Source organism: Marmota flaviventris, chromosome 11 (assembly GCF_047511675.1).
Source record: "Marmota flaviventris isolate mMarFla1 chromosome 11, mMarFla1.hap1, whole genome shotgun sequence".
In the NCBI taxonomy this organism is placed as follows: domain Eukaryota; kingdom Metazoa; phylum Chordata; class Mammalia; order Rodentia; family Sciuridae; genus Marmota; species Marmota flaviventris.
Window position 1 is genome coordinate 6,563,092 of NC_092508.1, and position 19,706 is coordinate 6,582,797.

The following is a 19,706-nucleotide window of genomic DNA, read 5'->3' on the forward strand; positions in this document are numbered from 1 at the left end:
TAAAACACACTATACAAAACATCTTCTTTCTTTATATTCTTTTTTTTAAAAGAGAGAGAGAGAATTTTTTTAATATTTATTTTTTAGTTTTCAGTGGACACAAAATCTTTATTTTACTTTTATGTGGTGCTGAGGATCGAACCCAGCGCCCCTCACATGCCAGGCAAGCATGCTGCTGCTTGAGCCATATCCCCAGCCCTATATTCTTATTCAATAATATTTTTTGTTTTTAATTTTTTTTGGGGGGGTACTGGGGAATGAATCGAGGGGTGCTTAACCACTGAGCCACATCTGCAGCCTGTTTTATGTTTTATTTTGAGACAGGGTCTTGCTAAGTGGCTTAGGGCCTCACTAAATTGCTGGCTTTGAACTTGCAATCCTTCTGCCTCAGCCTTCTGAGCCACTGGGATTACAGGTATGAGCCATCATGCCCGGCTAAGTTTTTAAATCATTTTTTTTTCTTTTTAAGCTTTGTTTTTGCTGCTGTTAAAAATGAAGACACCAACACACACATTGGCCTAGGCCCACACAGGCGAGGATCGTCAACATTAGCGCCCTCCACCCCTGTGTCCTGTCCCACTGGGAGGTCTTCAAGGTAGCGACACACACAGAGCCATCTTCTCCTGTGATAACAAGGTCTCTCCTGCAATCCCTCCTGAGGGACTAATTTGAGGTTCTTCCTGAGAAGGCGACTCTTTTCAGAAATAAGTCCTTAGTAGTTTTTATTTTTTCGTTGTGGATTGGCTTGTAGGCAGATAATGGGCTGTGAACGTTCCTCACGACTTAAAGCCTTTTAAGGAGCTTGTTGGGGACCGCCAAAGCTTCTGCTAACCCTTCACCGCGAATCCTCTTGGAGGCGTCTGCTCCGCCTACGGTTTTCTGACCCTCGCTCTTCTCCAGCGGTGTGTTCCTGCTCCAGTTCCAACTTCTCATTGGTCCGTTCCTCAGAAGCCACCTCTCGGAGCTCCTAATGCCGTCCTTGTCACACCCAGGGTGAAGTTGCTTCGTCTCGGCCCCAGCCCTATGGCTGAGTTCTGCACCTTTCAGCTTGGCAAATCGTTTGGAGTCACGGGTGAACCTCTTGAGTGTCTTCTTCCAGGTGCCATCTGTCCCCTCCTGGTGACATCACAGCAAGCCCAGCAAGGCTCTTGGTGAAGCCATGGACGTAATCCTTCAAGAACTGCCTCAGAGTCTTAGTTCTCCTCAGTTGCAGCAATGACCTGGACCCTTGCTACCTCCCCAGGTAGCAGGCCTTAAAAGCTGCTATGACTCCTTGATCCATTGGTTGGATCAAAGGGATAGTTGTCTGGAGGGGAATTTTGATTTGGGGATGAGGATCATCACCAAGAGGAGGCTGTAAGGAGCGTTATCGACAAGGAGCAAACTCTTGAAAGGCATCTGAATCTCCCAGCAGTGCTTCTCCATTACCCTGGCACGGCAATTCAGAGGGCATCTTGGGAGAGGAGCTGGGATGGCCAGGACTTCTTTCTGCTCCTGTAGGACACCAGCAGTGTGTGCTTGAAGTATTTGAAGGCTCTGGGCTTCAATGAGAATGGGCCACACGTACAATAGCAGTCTCACGGAGTATATTGGAGCTGCCAGTTCCTACCGCCTGATGACATTGTAGCTCTCCTATGGTCACAGTGCATGCACTACAAATGTGTTTATGGGAATGCTGGGGGCACCAAATCTCCTGCACTGCCCATCATATAAAAGTGTAGCAATACAATTATGTACAGGACAGAATACTGGACGATGATTAAAAACCAACTATAAATGGCTTAGGTATCTGTGTTGTGCATTTTATCATTATTTACTATAGGACGACTTCTTGTGTTGCACCAGCTGCAGCCTCATATGCAGTATGTTATTTTCACAGCATTTTTTTCCCTTGTGCTTGATTCAGTCTCCTGTGGTTAGGTTCCTCATGGCCGTAAGAACCACAAGCTAGACCACACAGCCTAGGTGTACAAGAGGCTAACCTGTCCACGTCTGCGTAAGTTCATCCTGCCACATTTGCACAATGACAAGGTTGCCTGACGCCACAGTGCTCAGAACACACCCCTTCTGCAAGCCACATGTGGCTTTTTGTTCTGGAGAACAGAGGAGCCAGTACTAGACTGTGACGTTGAGCAGCTGCTCACTGGCTGGGGAAACAGGAGTGAACTTCCCTCGCCCTGGACCTGATAAAAAGTTCTGTTGCATTGGAGAAGAGGAAGGTGCACACTCGCAGGGAGCCTGCTCTAATCAGGTATCCTGTTCCCAATACTGGGAGCCCAGCTGGGGCAGGGGGGCAGCACCCAGGCCCCCATTTCCTTCCATCCAGAAGACCGTCAGGGAAAACCAGCCAGAGACAGGAGCAGATGCCCAGCTCTCCCCTGCCCTGTCAGCCTCTCCCAAGTCAAAGGCCAGGGACACTTACGAGGAGTGGGAGTGCCCCAGCCCCTGCCTGGGTGAAGCTGACTGCCCTCCTGGAGGAGTCCTGCAGAGCTGGGGCACCTCCAGACCAAGGGCGATCGCGCTCCTGATTGTTGGTCAGGAAGGAAGGATCCCCTCTCCAGCTCCCTCTCGCTCCCTGGCCTCCCTGACCCAGCTTTCCCCATCTGTCTCTCCTCTACCCAGCCCTGTTTCTGTCCCCCATCCAGCACCCCTCTCCCCAGCGTTCCCTCCCAGTTGCTCCCTGAGTTCCGAGAGGGCTCCTGGCCCTGCCTGCCTTCCCATTCTACTTCCATTTCTGCTACTGACACCTCCAGAGTGGGCCTTTCTGGAGCCACCGAGGCTCCTGCATGCTCAGATTCCATCCAGACTTGCAGAGCTGGTTTTAATAGTCCTTGGAACATTGGGCTAGTTTTCCCACAGGCCCTTGGCTCCCTGGCTTCCTGGGGCTTGGGGAGGACGGGGAGGTGAGGTCTCCATTCACAGTACCATCGACCTTTTCTGCCTCTGTAACTCTGAGAACTGTATTCCAGAGCTACAAATCAGACCCTGAATCACACTCACAGGAGCAAGACCAGGATCTGAATCCCAGCTTTGCCACTAATAAGATTTGACATCTCTCGATTTCAGTTTGTATGTCTGAGAATGGCTGATGACGGCTATGTTCAAGGACGTGAGGTCATGCCTTGCTCTGGGTGGGTGGGTGCTTAGGATGAGGGAGGCGGTCCACTTGACCAGTAGCTGGAGGGCAGAGCCTTGGTGGGCTCCAGCAGGCAGCCAGCCAGCATCAGATGTCCCAGCCCTGGTGTGAAGGAGGACTGCCTTCTCTAAACGTGCCCTAGGCCAGGCTCTGAGCCTGAGGTTCCAGGCCACTAGGGGGCACCTTGAACTCTGGCCTCCATTCATGAATGAATTCACCCGTCATCCCAGACCAGTGGGTCACTTTCCAAGGAAAGTGCCAACAGAAACCCAGGCGATTTCCCAAGGGCGTCAAGGGCTCACGGAGTCCAAAATTGTGCTCAATGGCATCTGTGAATACCAAAAGCCTGGCAATGAGGGGCTCCGCCCTTTGCCTGATGATGATGGAAAATCCAACAAGCTTGAGCGGTGACAAGAATTAGGGTCCCCTTCAGAAGGAACTAGATAAGAGAGAGTAATTGTCTTTTGTTAAGACTGTAAAAGACACAGGAAAATATTTGTAATATAATGTAAAGTGAAAAAGAATCAGGAAACCGATAGGGATACATTACGATTCCAACTATGTAAAAACTATCCCAGAAAAGTGCCATGCGGACGCAGAACTGGGTGGCATACCTGTGAGCCAAGGTTTCTTCCTCTACTTTCCAAGATCTCCTTTACTGACCACAAACTACTTTTATAACAATTAAATAGAGAAAAAGGCAGTGGGGTTGAGAATGGCCTATGTAAAATCCTGCGGGAAGAGCTTGGTTCTGGGGTGCCTAACTGTCCCCAGGACTGTGCCCTTCCCACCCCATCAGACGTCTCTCAACATCCCTAAGAAAGAGACCAGCGCTTTTTTCTTTTATCCTTTTTTTTTTTTCTAGCTGAAAAACAATACAGGCTCAATGTAGAAATCCAACCAACACCAAAGGGCTTTCTGCAGGCCTAGAACTCACTCCTATTTCTCCAGGGCCAGTGTCTTGTGTAGTCTCTCAAAACTCTCGACATATGCACCACCCTATTTTTGCAAGGTCTCTCTTTCTTTCTCTTCTCTCAGCTTTTCTCCACTGGACCCTCCTGCCATGATGTTCTGCTTCCCTTGGACTCAGAGCAATGGAGTTGGCCACCTATCGACTGAGACCCCTCTCTCTCTCTCTCGCTCTCTCTCTCTCTCTCAGCATCTTGTGCACCTTTTTTTTTTTCTCTTCATAGGATTTCTAATCTCTTTTACTGTCTGCCACATTCTTTTAAAGACACACACTATCCATGGCATAACACACAATGTTCTATCCACAATGTTCAACGCTTGCAGTTTTCATACAGGGTACTTACAGGAAAACCCCACAGGGAGCAAAGGCTGTGCGTGTGTTTTGGTTCTGCTTGATACTGCTCTACTGTCTCCTAAGGTAGTTGTGCCAGTTGACAAGCCCACTGTGGGCGAGATTTGGGGCTTCCCTTCCCCAGAGGGTCATTTGTGGAATGTCCCACTTTAGGAAAGTGACATGGCTGGAAACCCCTCCTGTTACAGCTGGGGTGTTGAATGTCCCTGGAGGCCCATGTGCCGGGGGCTGGGTCTTCAGCCATGATGCTGTTGGGAGGTGGTGGAACATTGACGAGGTGGGGCCAAGTGGGGCCTAATGGAAGTAGTCATTAGGTGTGCCCTTGAAGGAGATACTGAGACCCTGGCTTCCTCCTTCCACCATGAGGTGAGCAGCTCCACTGCCATACCCTCCCACCGTGATGCACTGTGCCACCACAGCCCTAGAGTTACAGGGCCAAATGAGCCCAAATAAACCTTGCCTTCTTATAAGTTGGTTATCTCTGGCATTTTGTCACAGTAAGGGAAAGCTGACTACTGATGAAACTGATTTTTTTAAAAATGGGTCTTGGTGACTTGTGTTTCAATAGGATTGCCTTTCATCACAGTATTCTTTCAAGAATGAGCTCTCCCCTCAGATTTATGATATGATTTGAATTTTAAAGAAAATGTATATATTCATTTTCTAGATGATGCCTGGGTCTGTTTCTTGCTCCAAGTGCGAAGGGGCTAAACTGCTGGCCTCTCTGTGGTCTGTATCTTCATTGTGCCAAATTTACACATGGCATGTGAAGTCAGACAGGCCTGTAATGTTCTACCTACCTGTCACGAGCCATCCATGGATTATGTGCAGGTCACCATGCATTGAAGCCTAGTGGATAGAAATATCTGGTGTCTGGGAATGACCAGTGGACATTTTCTCTGGTCAATTGCCCAGTGACATTGTGAATTTCTATCCTGCTCTGCCATGTCCCACACAGCACCTGAGATGGGTGTGACCTGCCAAGATGCCAATCAACCTGCTGACTGCAAGACACCAGGAAGCAGGACTCGGCCCTTGAAACCTTATCTCTGCCTTTGATGTACCCCCTCAAACAACCCACCAGAGCCATCTTTCCTATGTCTAGTTCCAGCTCCCATGTGGGCTATATCTGTCAGGGGCTCTGCCTTTTGTAAATGTATTTCTGACTATTTGTATTTTGTTCTTCACTCGTTATTTGAGACTTTAAGTGTTCGGGTGCCTTATACCTTCCTTGGCAGGAGGAAGAACCCCCCAATGATATGCTGGCCGTTGCCCTGTTACCTATCCGGTGTGGTGACCTGGTCACCACAGCAGCCAACCCTCTCCTGGCTTTTCCCAGGGTCAGATTTTACAAAATCTAGACTGCAAAGAACTTCCAGCTTCACCTCCCCAAAACCGTGTCTTGATCATGTCACTCCCTGATGAATACCATCTGTTAGGGTTTAGATATGAGATGTCCCCCCAGAGCTCCTGTATTAATGCAGGAGATCAAATGATTGGATTATGAGAGTGTAACATAATCCATCCATCCGAATATTAATGGACAGGAATGTGGCTGGAGGAGATGGTCACGGGGGCGTGCCCTGGAGAGTGCTTCTGCTCTGCGGACCTTCCTTTCTCTCTGCTCCCTGACCATAACTGAGCAGCTTTTCTCCACTGGACCCTCCTGCCATGATGTTCTGCTTCCCCTTGGGCTCAGAGCAATGGAGTTGGCCACCTATCGACTGAGACCTCTGTAGTCATGAGTCCCAAACAAACTGAGTCCCAAACAAGTCACAAACAAGCTGCTCTTGTCAGGTATTTTGGTCACAGTGATGAAAAGCTGACCAAAGTGCCTTCCCAAGTTCCCCTTCTGTCTGTGGGGCAAGGGTGGCAGGTGAGCACCTCAGAGGTCCATCAACCCCCTACCTGCCTCTTTCCTTGTTCCATCCCCCTCCTGGGCACAGGTGGGAGTCCTTCCTACTCCATGCCTGGTTCTGGCAGCTTCTGTCAACTCTGCCCATGATAGCTGTCACCTTGGTTTGCAACCCAAATCTCAGCCTCCGAGTCTTACCAACCTCTCTGACCACAGTCCTCCACCTCTGCCAGCCCAGCGTCTGCCCCTGCGTCTCGTTCTCCCTGGTCTAATTCTACAGGCTCAGTGGCCACACTGCCACCATGCCCCCAGGCCCCACAGCCCTTCTCTCCTGCCACACCTACCCTGAGAAACTCCAGCCGGACTCTTCCTGAAGGGACTGTGCACTGTTCCTGAGAAACACCCCTCCCAAGTTCAGCCCCAGGACAACCCCAGCTTCCAGTCACCGTACACAGTCTTCCTCTGAGTCTCCAAAGGCTGCCACGTGAAAGCCTGCGTTTCTCCACTTGCTTCCTTGCCTCGTCCCACCACGCTCCTAAGTTCAGCTCACCTCCAGAAGCCATAAAACCTTCGAACCTCTAAGCCAGGTAAGTGGTCACACCCGTAATTCCAGGCTGAGGCAGGAGGATTGCAAGTTCAAGGCCAGCCTGGGCAACTCAGTGGGATCCCGTCTCAAAGTTAAAAAATAAAAAGGACTGGGGATGTTGCTCAGTGGTGGAGTGTCCATGGATTCGATCCTCAGTACCAAAAAGAAGAAAGAAGGAAAGAAAGAAAGGAAGAAAGAAAGAAAGAAAGAAAGAAAGAAAGAAAGAAAGAAAGGAAGGAAGGAAGAAGCTCTGCCTTTCCTGCCCACGGTGATGGGCCCCAGGCCACCTTCCCCGCACCATGACTGCCTCCTCCCCAGAGTTCTCTGCTCCTCCAGGGTTCTGCTGTCACCTGCTGGCGCCAGCTTCCTGAGCTGCCCCTCATCCTGGATTTTCTTCTCTCCTCCCCACCCACTCCTTGTCCTCACCCTAGAAGTGAGCCTGAGATTTTTCCATCTTACAAAAAATAAAATTAAAAACTCTTCCTGCCGGAGGTCCACAGCCGGCTGTAATGAGAGGCCTCGCCCCAGGTCAGTTAAACAGAAGCCTCCAGGTGGAGCCGGGCCCCCCAGTGGGTCCAAGGGACCAAGATGGAGAGCCATGGCTTTGCCTGCTCCTTTCTGGCCTGGGTGTTGCCCTGGCTGTCCACTTAACTAATGATCTTTGGAACAAAATGTCCTCACCCAGTGTCACAGTGTCATCATCTCCTGTGACAGACTCCCTTCGGTGGCCCTCCTGAGACCTTCTCCACCCACCTGACCTCACCACACCAGGTCACCCTGCAGGCTTCTCCCTCCCTCCCCTGCCCTCCGCCTCCACCCTGGCCATCTCTCCCCAACCCTCTCATACATGGAACCTCCTGGCTCTTGTCCTTAACCTTCTCCTTTGTCTATTCCAAACCCTCCCAGGGCACCTTCCCCTCCAGGGGCTTCCAAATCTGTGTTTCCAGCCCTAACCTCGTTCCTGGGCTCCCGTCCACATTTCCTGCTGCCTGTGTAGATAATCCTCTGGGAACTTACACCCTTCTCATCTGATTTTCCCATCTTTATATCAAAAACTTGTTCCTCCACATGTATCGCCTATCCAGATTACTGCCACCAAACTGGCTTCTCCTAGCCAGAAAGAGGTGACATCCTCATCCCCACCCCCTCTCTCACCACCCACACCGGATGGATCATGCAGTTCTAGAAGGCCTTGGAATCCTCTTCCTTGGCTACAGCCCTTGCATCACTTGTCCCTGGGCTATTTTGAGAAGCCTTCCTTAGCTTGTCCTCCCCAGACTCTAACCCCACCTGCAGGGGACAGTCCTACACACCCACCGGAGGTGTCTTTCTAAAATGCAAACCTGAGTGTCTGGTGTCAGGGCTCAATCCTGACAGCTTTGCTCAGTCCAAGGATGAGATGCCAGCTCCAGACAGGTGACACCAGGTTCCTCCAGCATACACCTCGGGCATCTTCCTAGCCTACCCCCCACTCGCTCTGTGCTCGGTACCTCTCACCCAGAACCCTGAATGTGTCTTCCCATCCATGTAGGCCACAGACATCAACCAAGAGCCTTCTCCAGAGGTGCAGTGGGCAGCTAACGCTGCCCTCCTGGGACTCCTTGGTGGACTTTCCAACTGCATCCTGACAGCTGCCCAGGGTCTAATTCCTCCCCCAGTCACCACTTGTCACTCTCCTCCCTGGCCAAGTAAGGAAAGAGTGGACACCCAAGCCTGACCTCCCAGAGCTCTCTTCCTTATGCAATTGTGGGCAACAGGCTTGATCTTTCTCTGTCTCAGTGCCCTGCTCTGTGAAATGGGGGTGAGCATAGTGATTGGTCTCATTCAGCTTAAGAGGATCAAGTGGGAGCACTTGTAGAGGCCCTAGAATCAGGCCTGGTGCCCGGGCAGCCGCTTGGCTTCTTCCCCTCAGCAGAGTGCAGGACATCCTCAGCTGGACCGATGGAGAAAAATTCCCAGGTCCTTAACACATTGGCGTTTAGGTCCTCACAGAAAACCAAGAGGCCTTGGTATTATAAAACGACACTTGGAATGTCCCTAAAAGTTCAAGAAAGAAGGGAAATGCTCCACATGGTGCGTAACATGGCTCAGATGACAACATCTTCCTGGGCTCCTCCTGACCCCAGCCTTCTTGGGCACTGGGGAGGGCTTGATGGCCTGACCGTCAGGTGAGGGAAAGGAAAGAGAGAGGCCGTGTCAGGGGCTGGGACCCTTGAGCTTCTGGTCCAGGGTGGATATGGGGAGGGGTCTGAAGGGCCTGACACAGCCCAGGCCAGGACAAAAGTGACTTTGAGCAAGGGTGACCCAGCCTCCTCAGGCCTCTGTGTTCTAATGGACAAAGTTAGGCTAGGTAACACCCAGGGCCCTTCTGACCATGATTCTAGAACTATCTGTATTTGTTCACTTCTGGTCTGTTCTCCATATTATAAAACCACATCTGGGAGAAATCAGGAGCCATGATTTATGAATTGAAGAGCAAATGCATGACTTCATATCTCCAGGAACTCAGGTGTTTAAAAGTATAAAAGAGGAAAGCCACTTCCAGGTACTTTAACTCAGAAGTGAGGTTGTGCTCTGTGTTTGCAAACAACACCTTTTGAGAGATTTCAAATGTTTTGTCTTTGACTCCATAGTACCTTTTAAAAGATTTTGATTTACAGAAATAATCCCAAATACAGACCAAGAATTACTCACAAAGATGTTCATCTCAGTGTTATTTATAACAGAAAACAAGTGGTGGTGACTTCAGCCCCCAATATCAAAGGAGCAGGAAGTAACCCACGGCGTGTCTCTGACATATTACCTTTCGGTGGCAAGTAACTGGGAGGAAGTGCTCACCATGAAAGGTCAGATCTGGGGGGCTGGGACCTCAATTTTGGAGCATGGTCTTAGTTCAGGAGAAAAAAGGAAAATTCCCTACACCAGAAGAAAATGTGGTTAGTGGGATTCTGGGTGATTTTTTTCCCTGGTTCTTTGCATCTCTAAATGTTTGGCATCTATTACTTTGAAACATTTTCTAAAAGCAGTACAAAAACGGAATTTGAAGAAGTGGTACCTTGCCAAAAGTACAGTCAGCTTTCTCACCTCTCCTTGAGCTGCACATTTAAATCCTGGACGCCTTCCTTTCCTCTCCACTTGCTGGGGATGAGACGCGGATGGCAGTATGGTCCCGGCACTGAGTCCTCACGATGCAGCACTGGGCCTCTGAGCTCACCAGCTCTGCTTGGCTCCTGGGAGTCGCTGCCTTCTCAGGCTGTCGACAAGGGAGGGTGAATCTGCTTCTCAGCTCTTACACTCTGGCAATTCTGCAAACCAGGGCTGTCAGCCTGCGCTGACATCTCTCCACTCCTTTGGTGAGGACATGAGGGTAGGGTGGGGACAGTGATATGGTGTCCAGTGACTCTGGGCACAGCTATAGAGACAGGCCAAGCAGGACTCCACATGCCAGACCCAGAGACCCCTTGGACTTCAGGGATGTTCAGACAGGGATAACGGAGCAGATGTGGGAGTGTGGATCTGGGATCAGAAAACGCAGTTGGTCTCCTGGCCCAGACTCGCTACCTTTGTGAGCTGAAGGAAGTCACTGGACCCAATGGGACCCCCTTTCACCCACCTGCCAATCGAATAGGTCAGACTTTATTCACTTTAAGCTCACGTTCATCTCTAAAGGGCTAAGATTTCTTACCTTAATCTAAGGACCCACAGGTTTTGATTAGTCTTTGTGGCCAGCATGCTGATGGGTTAGTCTCAGCGGCTGTGAGAGGGTCAGAGCCTCCTTATCAGCACCACTGGGCTTCCAGGACACAGGGGAGGGGGCTGGTATGAGTGTCCCCAGCCAGGAGGTTCCTTTAAGAAGAATCAACATGAAGAGCTGGTCCCTGAGAGGAGAGGCCCGGAGCAGAGACTCTACACATCCATGTGCATTAAGGGGTATGTGTTGGCATGCGTGTGTGTGCATGTGTGTCTGCACATGTGCACACATGTGTGCTTGGCTTTGGCCTGGTCAGAATTCTCAGGGGAGGACGCAGACTCTGTCGCGGCTGCGGTGGGTCCCCGCCAAAAGATGACTCTGATAGACTTTTCATTTTCTGCCTTGACAAATGTCAGGCTGTTTCCACTGTCAGGCTGACTTCTCGTTGGCTTGTGTACCACCGTCTTCACACGCCTGATGAACTGGGCAGCTTAACACAATACACAGCTCTTCTCTTAGAGTTCTGAAGGGCAGAATCCACAGTCCGTTCCCCGGGCTGCAGTGGTGTGAGCAGCCGACTTCCCGCCCAGGCTGGAGCAGAACCCTTTGCCTTTCCCCCAGCTCAGCTGCACAACTCAGCATGTGGCTTTGGGGTCACATGACCTCTTCCTCTAGTCTCTTCTCCTTCTCATAAGGACACTTGATCCACATGATCACATCCAGGATAACCGTCCATCCCAAGGTTAATGTCGCCTCCTCTACAATGTTCGCCATGTGAGGCAACCTTCACAGCTTCCAGGGATCAGGAGGGGACATCCTTAGGAATGGGCCTCCTCAGGGCTTTGGCCCTCCTCTCCAGGGGCAGATATGCTAGCTGCCAGGTCCCCTCCCCAGCTTCTGGATCCCTTCCTCAGTGGCTGCACCCCAGCCTGCACAGGGGTAGCTGCGTAGAGGGGAGGCCGGCTGTAGGAGCCCTCGGTCAAATGTCTGCGAGAATCAGGACCACAGGGGTCCACACCTGGAGCTCAGCTCTCACTGGCCTGAGCAGAGGGAGTGGGCTGGCTTCCCTGAACCCTGCTGTGTTCTGTTCTGCTTGACCATCCACCAGCTGGGATGTTGACCAGGGCTGGTTCCCTAGTCTCCAGCTGGGGTCTGACCCATGCTGGCTCATGCCTGTCCCAAGAAGTGGCTGGACTCAAAATTGGCCAGTCCTGCATCCCACCCCACAACATGTTAAAAGCCTGGAGCTCTGGGGTAATTGATTTGGCGGGGCACCGTCTTGAGCTCCAGAATTACCTCTGACATTTGCACACCAGCAATGCATGCTTGAAGCACAGTTTTCGCGTTTGCTTATTCATTTATTAGCCTAGAAAGTGGGAAAGGTAGGGGAGGGAAGGCCTGTTGGACCTGTGCATCAACCTGAAAACCTGGTGAAGTCTGAATAGACTAAAGTTTAGTCACTAGTCACATATCAACATTAACCTCTCCGTTTTGACAAATGTGCCACAGTTATGTAAGATGCTAACACAGGGGAAACTGGGTATCTTGAGAACACTCTGTTCTGGATTTGCAACTTTTCTATAAAATCTAAAAGTCTTCCAAAATAAAAAGTTTATTCAAAAATTCCATTCCAAAGTTTTAAAACCTGATACATTGCTGTCGAACCTAAACTAGTAAGTAAAAGATTCAGTCCAACTTTTATTTTCTAATGAGGCATAACATGCATACAGTAAGTGGGGTACATGGATCTCAAGTGTACAGCTCATGGGATTTTGTGTTTGGAGTTGCCCCCATAACCAGGCCCAGGTCCAACAAAAGGACTTTTCCCGAACCTGAAAGTCTCCCCCTCGCACTCTCCCAGTCAATGGCTCCTCCCACCAGAAGGGGCCACTATTCTGATTTACGTACCATAGTTTTACCTGTTTTTGAACTTCATATAAATAGAAAATCTAGTATGTACTCTTTCATAAAGTATATACTCTTTTTTTTTTTTTTTTTGGTACTGGAAATTGAACCCAGGGGCACTTAACCACTGAGCCACATCTCCAGCCCTTTTTTATATTTTATTTAGAGACAGGGTCTCGCCAAGTTGCTTAGGGCCTTGCTAAGTTGCTGAGGCTGGCTTTGAACTTGCAATCCTCCTTCCTCAGCCTCCCAAGATGCTGGGATTACAGGCATGCGCACCACACTTGGCTAAGTACATACTCTGTTGTGAAATGTGTGCTATGCCAGCTTCTTTCTCTCAACATGATGACTTATAATCATTCATGCAATTGAGTGTAGCAGTAGTTCGTTCTTGATTGTATAATATTCCAATTGTACAAACACCTCTTAAGCTACGTTGCCATCCTATTTTTCACTGACATTTGGGTTGTTTCCAGGGTGAATGTTTCCTTGTAAACGAGGTGGCTACAGAGCCACATCTCCATGTCTTTGGCAGCTGTATGCACTCGTTTCTCCTAGATACGTGCTTCAGAGTGGAATTGCCATGTCATAGGGGAATCCTACCAAATATAGCTGTCCAAAGTGATTGTACCAGCAAATCTTACTCTGGAAATGTGTGGGGTTCCAATGGCACCATATCCTTGCCCATACTCACTATTGCCACTCCTTTAAATTCTATCATCCCAGGGGATAAGCGTCTCATGGTTTGGGTCTGCATCTCCCTGATGACTAAGAGTGTTGAACACATTCCCGCATGTTTAGCAGCCTTTAGAAGATCTTCTTTTGTGTGGTGCCTATTCACATCTTTTGCCCATTGCTATTGGATTGGTTTTCTTATTGATTTGTGGGGTCTGTTTATATACTCTGGATACAAGCCCTTTGTCAGATATGTGTGATACAAATAATGGCTTTCTAATAATAATACCTAATAAAATACTAGCTTTACTCCAGCCTTGTTTCTTTTTTGTGGTGCTGGGGATTGAACCCAGGGCCTTGTGCATGCAAGACAAGCTCTCTACCAACTAAGCTGTATCCCCAGCACTACTCCAGCCCTTTTCATTTTTTATTTTGAGACAGGGTCTCACTAAATTGCTGAGGGCCTTGCTAAGTTGCTGAGGCTGGCCTCCAACTTGTGGTCTTCCTGCCTCAGTCTCCTGAGTCACTGGGATTACAGTGGTGTCCTACCACGCCCAGCTCTTTGTAATGTTTTAAAATTTTTTTTAGTTTAAAATTTTTTTATTTGTTCTAGTCAGTTATATGTAACAGCAGAATGCTGTTGTAGAATGCCCACCCCCATTATGGATCAGCATCCTCTTATCAAAGAAAACATTCAGCCTTTGTGTTTTGGGGATTGGCTTACTTTGCTTAGCATGATATTCTCCAGCTCCATCCATTTACCTGAAAATGCCATAATTTTATTCTGTTTTATTGCTGAGTAATATTCCATTGTGTGTATATGTACCACAGTTTCTTTATCCATTCATCTATTGACTGGTATCTAGGTTGCTTCCAAGTTTAGCTATTGTGAATTGTGTTACTGTAAACATTGATGTGGCTGTGTCCCTGTAGTATGCTGATTTTTAAGTCCTTTGGGTATAGACCGAGGAGTGGGAGAGCTGGGTCAAATGGTGGTTCCGTTCCCAGTTTTCTGAGGAATCTCTACATTGCTTTCCAGGTTGGATGCACTCTTTGCACACTCTTAATGGAGTTTTTTGGGAGGCTGATCAATTCAGCTTTAATCAAATCAGTCATTGCTTTTTTTTTTTTTCTTTTTAATTTGGCTAAGAAGAATTTGCCATTCGTATATACTCAGAACCAGAAGGAACTCTAGAGATCTCCAGTGCCCGTAAGTTTTTTTTTTTAAGAGAGAGAGAGAGAGGAATATTTTAATATTTATTTTTTAGGTTTTTGGCGGACACAATATCTTTGTTTGTATGTGGTGCTGAGGATCGAACCCGGGCCGCACGCATGCCAGGCGAGCGCGCTACCGCTTGAGCCACATCCCCAGCCCACGTAGGTTTTGATCCTTCTGTTCTTTAGAATAACTTAGGGACCTTCACCTGCCTGGGACACTACAGAGATTCTGAACTGGTTGCTCCGGGTGGGGCACGGGCAGCAGCACTGCTGAAAAGCTCCAAGGGGATGCTAACCAGCCTGGAGCAGGGAGCCGCTGACCCAGAGAGAGCCTGGAGTTCAGGAGAGGGACAGTGGGCCTGACAGTGGCCAGGCACCCCTCCCGTTCCTGCCTCATCTGCCTAAACAGATGAGGAGCTTTGCCAGGGAAGCAAATGGTGCCGCCTCTGGCACAGTCCTCGGGGAGGGGGGGTCTTCAACTTGAACCCCCCCGCTTACCAGGGACCGTCCTGGTTAGTGCCTGTTACCAAGCGTAACTGGACTCTCACAAGCGTCCCTGCTGGATAATACACTATAGGGTTGCCCACCTTAGCCTCTCGAGGTCTGCCGACCTAGGTGCCATTCAAGTGCTCAAGCCCCCAGGCTCAGCCTCAGCCTCCACCCCAGCCTCTTCTGAATGGTTTGGAAGACACTGGGTGGCCATCCCCAGAACGGAGGGGCCTAACCTCCCATTCCGGGCCCCAATCCCTCATCCTTCCAGCCGGCTTTCTCAGAACCCCACCAGGAGAAGCAGCATCCTGACACGTGGCCAGTGCCTAGGACCAACCCCCACAATGGGCCAGGCAAAGATGCCACTCAGCTGCAAGAACCTATGACTGTTGTCACTGCGCCCACTAGAGGGGCTCTGGCAGGAGCAGGGGACAAGTTTTCCCAAGACATAGGACTCAGTCCTTAGAAATTCCCGGGGGTCAGAGAAGTGTCGCTCCTGTACCCAGGCTGGCTCCCTCTCAGGTGGCCGCTCCTGAGACAAGCAGGGGCAGCTTTCTCCCTACTCTTGCTTTATGGCAAGAACCACAAGCCCAGCACCCTTGCTGTCTCTTCAGTGTCACATGGCCCTCCGGTCCCCTTGAAAAGTGAGGGTCCTACAGCAGCCCTGCCCCAGGGATCACAGCTAACAGCCCCCGCCCCACCCCGATTCTTCCAAACTATCTGATCCATCTGAACCTCAGTCCTGCCTTCAGCCACGTCCTCTGTGCAAAACCAAGTGCTTATGACCATAGTGGGTTGAGTGGTGGCCCCCAAAACTTACATCCGCCTCCTACCCCCAGCATCTGTGACCGTGACCTGACTGGGGAAAAGTGTCTCTGCAGATGTCATCAAGGATCTTGGAGGTGAGCTGATCCTGGTTTATCCAGTGACAAACGTCTTCATGAGTGACTAGGGAGAACATGCAAGAGAAGGTCATGTGAAGACCAGGGCCAAGATGGGAGCCATACAGCCCCGAGCTGAGGGATACCAAGAGTTACCAGGATCTACCAGAAGCTGGAAGGGACAGTCTCTGGAGAGAGTGTGGCCCTGAAAACAGCTTGATTTCAGGCTTCTCGCCTGAGGTGCGGTGAGGACACATTTCTGTTGTTTTATGCCACCACGTTGGAGATAATTTGTTGTGGCAGCCTTAAGAAAGGAACACAGTGACTTAAGTGAGCTTAATTATTCTCGACCCTGCCTAACCTTTCTGCAAAGCTGTTTCCCAGTCTGTCTGCTCCGAAGCATCAACAAGAAAACACACACACACACACACACACACGCACACACACGCACACACACACACACCTCTGCTAATCCACATCCTCGGGTTAGCCTTTCCCCAGGAACACCATGAGCATCCCCAAGAGGAAGGGGGCTGGAGTAGGTCATTTATCAAGCACATCACAATAACGGGGTGGGGTGTGGGCAGGCAGGCTGAGCTCTGCCGCTTGGCAGCCACCGTGCAGAGTGACAGCCACCGTGCAGCCTGTCTTGCCTTGCTGCCAAGGGGCTGGGGAAAGCCAGGCTCCTCTGATTTCTGGCTGTAAACAGAACCTTCTGGGAAGACTGGAAAGCGAAGGAGGCAAAGACAGCCAAGAAGCAGACCTCTCTGCCACTTAATGAAGGGACCCAGAGATGACCTTCGGGGACACTGAAAGGAATGGGAAATAATCAGCGCTGCTGTGGGTACCTAGTGTGGGCCAGGGAGCGTGCCAGCAGGGGGCTGGCTCATGGGGCTTGGACCTGGGCTGGGAAGGCCTGTTTCAGGGTGAACAGGAGGAAAACAACTTCCTCGTAGTCACCCGCCTCATACAGACACCCAAACTGGGCCGAGCCGTCGGGGCCGCGCCCCATGCTCTGCAGGTCGGAGTAGGCGCAGCTGCCTGTGGCCAGCAGGGTGGGCTGCGACCAGGCGGCAGGCTCTGGGGGCCTGGTGTTGAGGTACACGCCCAGGTTGCGCCTCTTCCGGGGGTCAGTGGGGTGAACGTAGAGCAGCCACTGGTCTGGGGAGCTGGGGCTGGGGAAGGCCACCGTGCTCCCGTGGCAGCCGTGGGGCAGCTCGGGCAGCTTTTGGGTCACCAGGGCCCCCTGGAAGTCCAGCCCCGCGTTGGTGCTCTGGGCCTGCACCCGGGCCCCGAGGGAGCTCCTGGCGTTGAGGTACACCACGCTCTGCCCCCGGGACCTCACCTCCGCCACCTGGCACTCCACAGAGTCCTGGGCCACGAAGTTCCCTCTCTGCCACGTGCGGCCGTGGTCGTGGCTGAGGAAGCAGAAGGAGGCTGGGGAGGGCGAGTGGTGGTGGGGAAGCTTCCGGTAGGCATAAGCGGGCACCACCAGGCTCTGCATCTGGTTGTGCAGCTGCAGACAGTGCCCCGGGCCCACTGCAAAGGTGGCCCATTCCTTGTGGGCGGGGCCGATGGCCGAGCTGGTGATGTCACTGGCAGGGCTCCAGGTCCTGCCATGGTCAGCACTGGTGACATGGCACAGCCGCACCATGTTGACCCCGGTCTGCAGCTGGTGGCGCTCGGAGACCTGCCCTGGGATGGCGATGAAGAAGAGGAAGAGGGTCCCGGTCTGCTCGTCGTATAGCGGGCACGGGTTCATGGACCGGTGGCCCTCCAGCTGGGCTTGGGTCACCACCTCCTGAGCGTGCCACTGGACGTGGGGGGAGGGGAGGAAAGGGAAGCACAGTACTGAAGCAGGTGACCGAATCAGGAGCCACACTCTCAGGGGTGGGTGGGGCGGTGTGTCTCATGGGGACAGGACCACTGTTGAGACCCTCCTCAGAGCACTGTGGGCTGGGGCTCCCCGATCCCTCCTGGTGCCCACTTTTCACTGAGCAGCTCTGTCACTTCCATTCCCATCAGCATACAGAGTACGCAGGATGTGCCAGACGCCAAGATACAAAGATGACTCCGGAGGAGCCGTGACGCCTTCTCCCCGGTTGCTCCTATTTACCAGCCCAGTCTAGCTTGAACGTCAGACTTAGTGGGGGCCTCAATAATCGGACCAGTGCCAGATAGAACCTGTTGCCCTCCTCCTATCTTCTATGCATGATACTCTATTAATGCATCCTAAGAGGGCATTGCCTCAAGATACTGAGGACTAAACACTGACCTTCCTGGATGCCCAAGTCTGCCGTACATGCCCCAGCTCTGCCGTTCATCCCCACTCATTAGCAGTAACCCCCAATAAGGGATTCTAATCTCAGATGCTGTGCCAAAGGTCTAATGTGCACTGCCTCATCTATCTCCTAATCCTGGGGGACAAGTGTTAGTAGCTCCATCTCACACCTGGAGAATGAGAGGCTCATATAAGGCCGAGTTGCCCAAGGCCATCCCTCTGGTAAGAAATGGAACCAGGACTTGAACCCAGGTCTGTCTGCTTTGAGTCCCATGAACATGTACAATCATTATGTGTCAATCAAAATCAAAATTTAAAAAAAAAATCATGCTTTGAATAGCTACTATGTAGTAATGACCACAAAGTAATTATAATAATATTAAACCCTTCAAATATAATAAGCCAGCCTTGGGTGTCTTTATCAAGATTACAATTTGGAACTTTAGGACGCAGCAATCACCCCACACCTAGCTCCTCAAGTTAATTGCACTCAAAGATGCCAGTTTCATGGTAATGAACTGCTCCTCCCTGGGGTCTCAAGGGTGTTGGGAAACTCATGCACTAAAGCAGACGGCCAGGCCAGCAGGACCTGGTGTCTTGGTGAACCCAGGCGAGTGTGACCACTGGGATTGCCTGGGGCGCCCCACCACTGAACGGTTTCCTTGCTCCCTCCTGGGCTTCAAGGTGTCTGCTCTCTCTGTGCCCTTCCCTTAGCCATGGAAGGATGGAATGACCCTCGTTGTATGAGATCCAGGCCTGGGTCCCTCTGTACTCACCAGCAAAGGGGTGTGTGGGGAGCAATCCCAGGGGAGTGTCTGTAGCCACGGCTGCCTTACCTGAACCTGGTGGGCAGACGCGTCATAGTCTCCTCTGCGCAAGGCGATCAGCTCCGCGTGCTCGTCCTTCTTGCTCATTCGCTTTTCTGCAAAGGCCAGCAGTGTCTTCTGCTGGGGCAGGTAGAGCAGGGCGGGGATTCTGTAGGCATGGTCTCCCGACTGGAACAATCTCTCCCTCTGCAGGACAGGGCAGGTCTCCTTGGGGCTAGGAGGACAGGCAGAAAGGGAAGATGTATCTCCTGCAGTCACATCTGTGTCAGGGGCCAAAGCCATCCACCAAGACAGGGGGCGCTCAACCTACAGGTGAGCAGACCCCTGTCCAGGTGGCCCGTCCTCTCCCCAGGGGGTTCCTTCTGCACTTCTGCACTTACCTCTCTGGAGCTGGCCGCGCGCCCTCCAGAGACATCGTGGGGAACATTTGGAAAGTGTACTTTGTATTAGGTGTTTGCTGTAAAATGGGGCTGGGGTTTGGCTCAGCGGTAGAGTACTCTTCTCATATGTGTGAGGCACTGGGTTCCATCCTCAGCACCACATAAAAATAAATAAAATAAAGGTTTTTTAAAATTTTTTTTTTAAATTAAGCAATCGCCTTACAAAACTATTTATTATTTATGATGACCTTCAGCAGCGTTTGTCAGAACCAACACATTAATCAGATGTAAAACCTTGGATGGGGTAGGGGCAGTTGGCACTCGCAGAGTGGCATTCTACGGCTGTCCAACTGCCGGGAAATGACACCTGGGAGCTTTTTATAACTCCAGAGCCCTAGAAAGTTGCTTCAGAAAAAAGAAAGAAGAAAAAGCCTGAATTCTCAGGCTCTGCTCCTCAGCTG

At 50.9% G+C, this 19,706-nt stretch overlaps 1 protein-coding gene across 1 annotated transcript; it reads right to left on the reverse strand.

Annotated features, from left to right (window-relative positions):
- Window positions 1–16,643: 16,643 nt before the first annotated feature.
- On the reverse strand, window positions 16,644–19,280 carry Neu2 (neuraminidase 2). The gene is made up of 3 exons (XM_027941913.2): window positions 19,246–19,280; window positions 18,875–19,079; window positions 16,644–17,570 (listed from the first exon to the last, which is right to left on the reverse strand). The coding sequence occupies exons 1-3, from the start codon at window positions 19,278–19,280 to the stop codon at window positions 16,644–16,646; spliced, it is 1,167 nt and encodes a 388-aa protein (XP_027797714.2).
- Window positions 19,281–19,706: the final 426 nt, after the last annotated feature.

What these genes read in the sequence shown, in the direction of transcription:
- Neu2 (XM_027941913.2), bottom strand. Translation starts at nt 19,280, where the DNA reads ATGTCTCTGGAGGGCGCGCGGCCAGCTCCAGAGAG. An exon ending in GCGCGGCCAGCTCCAGAGAG is followed by an intron (nt 19,080 to 19,245) that starts GTAAGTGCAGAA and finishes CTGTCCTCCTAG; the next exon opens with CCCCAAGGAGACCTGCCCTG. An exon ending in CGTCTGCCCACCAGGTTCAG is followed by an intron (nt 17,571 to 18,874) that starts GTAAGGCAGCCG and finishes CCCCACGTCCAG; the next exon opens with TGGCACGCTCAGGAGGTGGT.